The following is a 6,500-nucleotide window of genomic DNA, read 5'->3' as shown; positions in this document are numbered from 1 at the left end:
TTAAAAATCTAAAAACGTAAAGTGCGACTCTTGACACAATTTATAGTTGAAACATGTCTTTTCTGCCCATATGGCAATCTGCCTTCCCTGGAAATAGGCACAAGAGGGCTCTTCTACGTGCAAATAGTATTTTATCTCCTCTTCTGATTGCTGGCTGGTCACCTGTCGTTTCTTTGTGAAAATTCATCTTCCCACACATGTAAAAAGCATGCACTTTTCTGTTACGTATATCATACTTTTAAAGGTTTACATTAAAATTATACCACATTAAAGGCATGTCCTGGCAGTAGAGCCAGGGCTCTAAATGCAGCCCACCTTCGCACTTCATAGAGGCTCACAGTCTCCATTAAACCAGAAGATATGTGCAGCGTATGGGAGCCCACGCAGCATCTGTTTCCTGTGGTTACACTAATTCGCACTAGAGGTGTTCTTGTCAAGAGTCTGAGAGCTTGAGGCTGGTGGCTGTTGATCACTGGTGTTCTCCAAGCTGTGTCGGATCCCATATCCGAAGTATATGGCAAAGCCTAGGACGGAAATGAGACCATGAGGAAGGCAAGTGCTCAGGAGGCCTCCTGTTATGGCACCTGAGACAGTTTTGGGGGGAAAGTCGTAGGAAGAAGGCTGGGTTCAGTCACCCAAGAGGCCTCTTTTCCCCAGAAAGCCACTTACCAATCACCATCCAGATGGCAAACTGGGCCCAGGTCATAGAGGTCATCTGCATCATCAAGTAGATATTCACAAAGATGCTGATCAGTGGGAGGACAGGCAACGCAGGGACCTGTGGGCAAAGTCAGCTCGTCCCTGAACACACCACAGGTGCTCGAAAGATGGCCCCGCTGGGTGGAAGGAAGGCTCCCGTCCTTCCGGGCTGTGCAGTCAGTGCTGCTCATACGGGGTGTCCCTCGGGGTGTTCCCGAGTAGAGTGCAGAGCTCATTCTCTCAAGGTAGTTTGGGAGCATCGAGTCACCTACCTTGAAGTGAAGAGGAGTTGGGCTCTGGGGCTGTCTCCAAATGATGACTGTGATCCCCAAAATTAGCAGAAGCAGCAGCCCAGTCACAGTTGTGTGCACTGGGTCTCCAGAGACCAGACGGCTGGGCCACTGGGCCACTATCAGGCTCAGGACGGTTAGCAGAAGAGCTGCAAGGGCCAGGTCGGGTCGGGTTGGACAGCAGGTCCAACTTCAGAAGCCAAATGTGTCAAGAACTTGGGGCACACCCCACCCCCAAAACTGCCCACATCACGGCGGGGCGGTATGTCCCGGACTCCTCCAAAGGCACACACTCCCACCTGACCCCCCGGCTCCGGACCCGGCCGAGGGGACAGCCCACGCTCACCTAGCAGCAGGGCGCAGCCGTAGACGGCGCGGCCGGACTGCCGGGTGGGGACGGTGCTCCCGGGGTTAAGCAGGCTCCTCAGGGTCCTCGCGATCCCCGCTGCCGGTACGGCCTCCGGAGGCCCTGCTTCGAGCTCAAGCTTTGCCTCGGTTATCTCCACCTCCGCTCGCTTGCTCTTGCTCGACGTCTCGTCTGGCTGGTACCTGGGTCGGAGGTGCGAAGGGAGCACCCACCCGGCCGCTGCCCACCCGCCCAGCCTCTTCCCCACCCGAGTGTAGCGGTGCACGGACGGGGCCTCGCGAAGGCCACCAGGAGCAGCCACCCCTTCAGTGCCCACTGGCTCAGCCCCAGCCAGTGTGGCTCGGCCGGTCGAGCGTTGTCCTGTGCACCCAAAGGTCCCCAGTTCGATTCCCGGTCAGGGCACATGCCCAGGTTGTGGGTTCGGTCCCTGGTGGGGGTGCCTACGGGAGGCAACTGATGGATGTTTCTCTCTCACATCAATGTTTCTCTCTCTCTCTCTCCCCCTTCCTCTATCTCTAAAATCAATAAAGACATTATAAAAAAATACCCATTGATTCAAGACCCCTCATTCAAGATGCAGCGGGGTCTCACCTGAGGACAAGCACAGAAAAGGCCACCAGGGAGTACGCAAGCAGGGTCCCGATGGACATGAGATCCACCAGATCTTCGAGCTCGAAGAGGAAGGCCATCAGTGCTGCGGCGCGGGGCAGACAAGGGGCGGGCAGGGTGAGACGCCGCGGAAATATCCGAGCTGAGGAAATCCGCCCGAAAAGGGCCGGGCTTTGTCCCTCACCTGCGATAGTCCCAGACACTAGGGTGGCTGTGACGGGGGTGCGTGTTCGGGGGTGGATCCTGGCAAGTCCCCGGAAAAGAAGCCCGTCCTCTGCCATGGCCAGGATCACCCGAGGCATGGGGAACATGGAGCCCACGAGGCTGCAGGAGAAAAGGGAACGTGCGAGGCTCTGAAGAGCACGGGGGCCTGCAGCCGAGCCTCTGCGGGGCGAGGGGTCCCCCCCATCCTCCATCCACGGCCGGGATACCTGGGAACCCGGAGGCAACAGGAGAGAGCTGCCCACACTGACCTGGACGACAGAGCACAGAGGGTCCCGGCAGCCACGACGTATCTGGCAGGGGCCCATCCAACATGCAGGAAGGCCTGGGGCAGGGGGCTGCCGGGGTGGATCTGGTAGTAGGGCACCATGAGGGTGAGGGCCGCCGAGACGCCACAATACGCCAGGAAGCAGATGAAGAGCGAGAGCACGATGCCCAGGGGAATGGCTCGCTGAGGGTGGCGGGCTTCCTCCCCTGCGGGCCGGGGGGCATTGCGGGTCAGAGACCCGCGCCCGGGCGAGGGCACAGCATCCTGTCCTCAGAAATCCCCGAGGGCCGGCGAGCCTTCCACCCGCCCTGCGCCCAAGGGCAGCCCAGATGGTGCCCAGACCCCAAGCGGAGCAGCACGGCCCTGTTACCCGCGGTGGCGATGCAGTCAAAGCCCACGAATGCATAGAAGCACGTCGCTGCTCCTCGGAGGATCCCATCAAGGCCGAAAGGCACGAACCCCCCGGAGCCCAGGGCGCCCAGGCTGTGGGGAGAGACGGTGCGTCTGTGGTCAAGACCGCAGCCCCCGACTCCGTGCCCCCATCGCCCGGCCCCCGGCCCACCTGGAGGTGCCGTTGGACGCCAGCTTGGCCAGCTCGTAGTCCTGCTCCGTGAGCCGCCAGTGGCGCAGGTCTCCCTTAAGGAAGCCCGAGAGGCCGACGAAGCTGAGCACCAGGAGGCTCAGGCCCGTGAACATCTTGGAAACCAGGGCGGACTCCCTGGCTCCCAGAACCAGGAGGCCTGCGGGGAGACAGGGCGAGACGGAAGCGGGCTGCTGGTCTCCAGCGGCCGGGGCAGGGGCGATGGCAGGGACCGTGGACGGGCACTGGGTTTCCTTTTGGGGCGATGCCAGTGTTCTCGGGGAGAGCGAGGGGATGGCTGCACAGCACTGAACGCGCCAAGGGCCACCGAACCACACACTTCATTATTTTGGGGGGAAGGGTTTGTCCTCATGTAAGGATATTTTTCCATTGCTTTTCAGAGAGAGCGGGAGGGAGAGAGCGAGCGAGCGAGCGAGAGAAACATTGATGTGAGAGAGACACATCAATTGGTTGCCTCCTGCACGCACCCGACGGGGGCCAGGGGTCGAGCCTGCAGCCAAGGTAAGTGCCCTTGTCTGGACTGAACCCCGGGACCCTTCAGTCCAGGGGCCGACACTCTAACCACTGAGCCAAACCATCCAGGGCTCAAATTTTTTTTTTTTTAATTAAAATAATTTTTTAAAACTTTGGTCTTGCCCAGCTGGGTGTGGCTCAGCGGTTGAGCATCAACCTAGAAACCAGGAGATTGTGGTTCGATTCCCGGTCAGGGCACATGCCGGGGTTACAGGCTCCCTCCTCAGTCCAGGGCGTGCAGGAGGCAGCCGGTCAATGACTCTCTCTCATCATTGATGTTTCTCTCTCTCTCTCCCTCTCCTTTCCTCCCTCTCTGAAATCAATAAAGATATATATTTTTTAAAAAGTAAAAATAAATAAGTAAATAAAAATAAAACTTTGGTCTCAGTACAGAGGAAGAAACTTGTTTGTCTGAGTCAATAGTTCTCAGCTGGAGGCGACGTTGTCCCCTAATGGACACATGGCAGCGTCTGGAGACATTCTGATTGTCCCGTTTGAGGGCCTGGGCGGCACTCGCATCAATATCCTACGAAGATTTTTTTTTTAAATGAAACCCTACTGCACAGGTCAGTCCTCCACACCAAAAAATGACCCAGCTCAAAACGGCAAGCATTCCAAGGGTGGGAAACAATGGTCTACATCTTGCCTTCCGTCTCTCCCACCAACCCCCCCTTTCTGTTCTCTAATCCCCCAGCCCTTTGCACCACCAAGCCTTTCGCACCCCAGCTCCCCCTCCGCGCCCCACTCTTCCATCCTGCCTCCGACCCCAGCCTCACCGGTGAGCAGCAGCACCAGGCCCAGCGAGAAGAAGTCTAGGTAGCTGGCCAGGTGGGGCGCGTGGAGAGGCACACTGCCCCGCAGCGCCTGGGAGACGCGGTTCCCAGTCAGGCTGTCCACGGCCGAGCTCCAGGCCCTGGCCACACTGGCACTCCCTGCAGGGCAGAAGTCACAGTCATGTACCATCTGCGCCCCCGGTCGGCACCATGGGATATATTTTTGGGAAAAACAAGCAAAATACTAATCTCAAAGAGTTTCATTTCTTTTTCTCTTGCTTTTTAAAAAATTCTCTTTTATTTTTTTTCTAGTTTTGTTTTTTCTTGATTTCTTTTTAGAGAGGAAGTGGGGGAGGGAGAGAAAGAGAGAAACATGGACGTGAGAGAGAGTCGTTGATCGGTTGCCTCCCACACACGCCCCAACTGGGGCTCCAACCCGCAACCTGGGTGTGTGCCCTGACCAGGAGTGGAACCCGCAACCTTTTGGTGCACGCGGTGATGTTCCAACCAATTAAGCCACCCGGGTCAGGGCTTAACAATTTTTTAAAATTTGTTTTCATTTATTTATTTTAGAGAGAGGAAGGGGGAGAGAGAGACAGAGACAGACAGACAGAAACGTGGAACCTGCAGCCTTGGAGTGTTCAGAACAACGCTCTAACCAACTCAGCTACCAGGCCAGAGCTTCAGAGGTTCTCCTATTTTCGTGGGGTGGGGAGAGCAGACGCAGATGTCTCACAAAACAGGGGAACTATTGAAAATGTTAGGAGCAGATCAATGTTATGCAAGAAAAGAAAGCGGGGCATTGGGACGGAGGGGACTGGGAGATGAGGGTTGGCACTATAAATTGGGTGGTCAGGGGAAATCTCAGGAAGCCAACGGCTGAGCAGAGACCTCCCAGTGCTGAGGAGATGGGCCTTGGGGAGCATGTCTCTCTCTCACCCCCAGGAATTCTTCCCCAGTTCCCACAGCTCGCATTTCTCCCTGGTTCTTGGAGCAGTTGTTTAAGGAAGGCAGGACAGAGTTGAGTGGAATCAAGCTTGGGGGTTCCCCTGACAGTTACCCACTTCCCCTCACAAGGTGGGTGATAGAACCAAGTGTTCTTGAATGAGGATCTAGAGCGCCCTCACCCCCTCCGGTTTTCCTAAGCCCCCGTCTCCCCAACAGCGGCCCCGCCACCTCACCTATGACATAGGACAGTATGAGCGTCCATCCGCTGATGAAGGCGCCCAGTTGTCCCACCGTGACGTAGCTGTAGAGATACGCGGACCCGGAGCATGGCACCCGGGCCCCGAACTCCGCATAGCAGAGCCCAGACAGCACGGAAGTCACAGCAGCCACCAAGAAGCAGAGGACAATCGCCGGGCCAGCCTTGTCCCTGGCCACCTCCCCAGCCAGGATGTACACGCCTGCGCCCAGGGTGCTGCCCACACCGAAGGCCACCAGATCCAGGGCGCTGAGACAACGGGCCAGGCCGCTGGCAGGGCCCTCCTTCAGCTCCAGGGGCCTCCTGCGAACCAGCTTCTGCCCGAACTGGCACACGTGTTGGCACAGCATCCTCGGTGGGCTTGGGGAGCAGGCCTGGGTCGCCGAGAAAACAAGACGGGAGCAGTGGAGAGCGCGCACCCCGCCCGCCGCGAGGCTCAGCGGGCACAGCCTGCCGCCCCCTGGTTCTGCAGGAGCCACAGGCCGCGCTCTGCGCTCCCGCCTTCACAGGCCCCAGGGGAATATTATTACCGTTATCACTACCTCCTCCCGCCCGGGGCTGGGCGATGAGAGGGCTCGCAGGCCTCGGATTTCCCCGCCAAGGACCCGGCACCCTGATCGCTTTCTCTCGTTTTTTTGGTTGGTTGGTTGGTTTGGTTTTGCAGTGAAATGGGTTTGGACTTGGGAGCTGGGGCGGGAAGAGATGGAATTTGTAGGGAGGGAGAGACTCTAGCCCAGCTCAGAGGAAGCGTCCGACGAGAAGGGCCCCCCAGCTGCCTGGGGGGGGGCGACTTCATTCTGGCTCGGGGGGCACAGACTCCGGGCCTGGGATGTCTCCTCACCACACCCCTCTGCCAGGACCAAGAAGGCCTTAAAAGGAGGGCAATTCTGGCCCAGGCTACAGCGCTAACGAACCTTGAGAACCTTTGTGCTCCTATGAATTACCCAGAGTTGT

General features: G+C 57.8%; 1 protein-coding gene across 1 annotated transcript; it reads right to left on the bottom strand.

The window, feature by feature from the left end:
• Nucleotides 1–408: 408 nt before the first annotated feature.
• Nucleotides 409–5,896, bottom strand: LOC308547992 (cationic amino acid transporter 3-like; the record flags this gene model as incomplete). Its single annotated transcript, XM_081119013.1, has 11 exons — nt 409–524; nt 670–778; nt 972–1,138; nt 1,336–1,538; nt 1,948–2,050; nt 2,150–2,289; nt 2,439–2,661; nt 2,826–2,938; nt 3,018–3,195; nt 4,346–4,501; nt 5,524–5,896. 11 exons carry the CDS (start codon nt 5,894–5,896, stop codon nt 409–411), a joined length of 1,881 nt encoding a protein of 626 aa, XP_080975139.1.
• Nucleotides 5,897–6,500: the final 604 nt, after the last annotated feature.

Source organism: Miniopterus schreibersii (assembly GCF_964146895.1).
Source record: "Miniopterus schreibersii genome assembly, chromosome: 18".
Taxonomy (NCBI): domain Eukaryota; kingdom Metazoa; phylum Chordata; class Mammalia; order Chiroptera; family Miniopteridae; genus Miniopterus; species Miniopterus schreibersii.
This window is presented reverse-complemented; position numbering and strand designations above follow the sequence as displayed.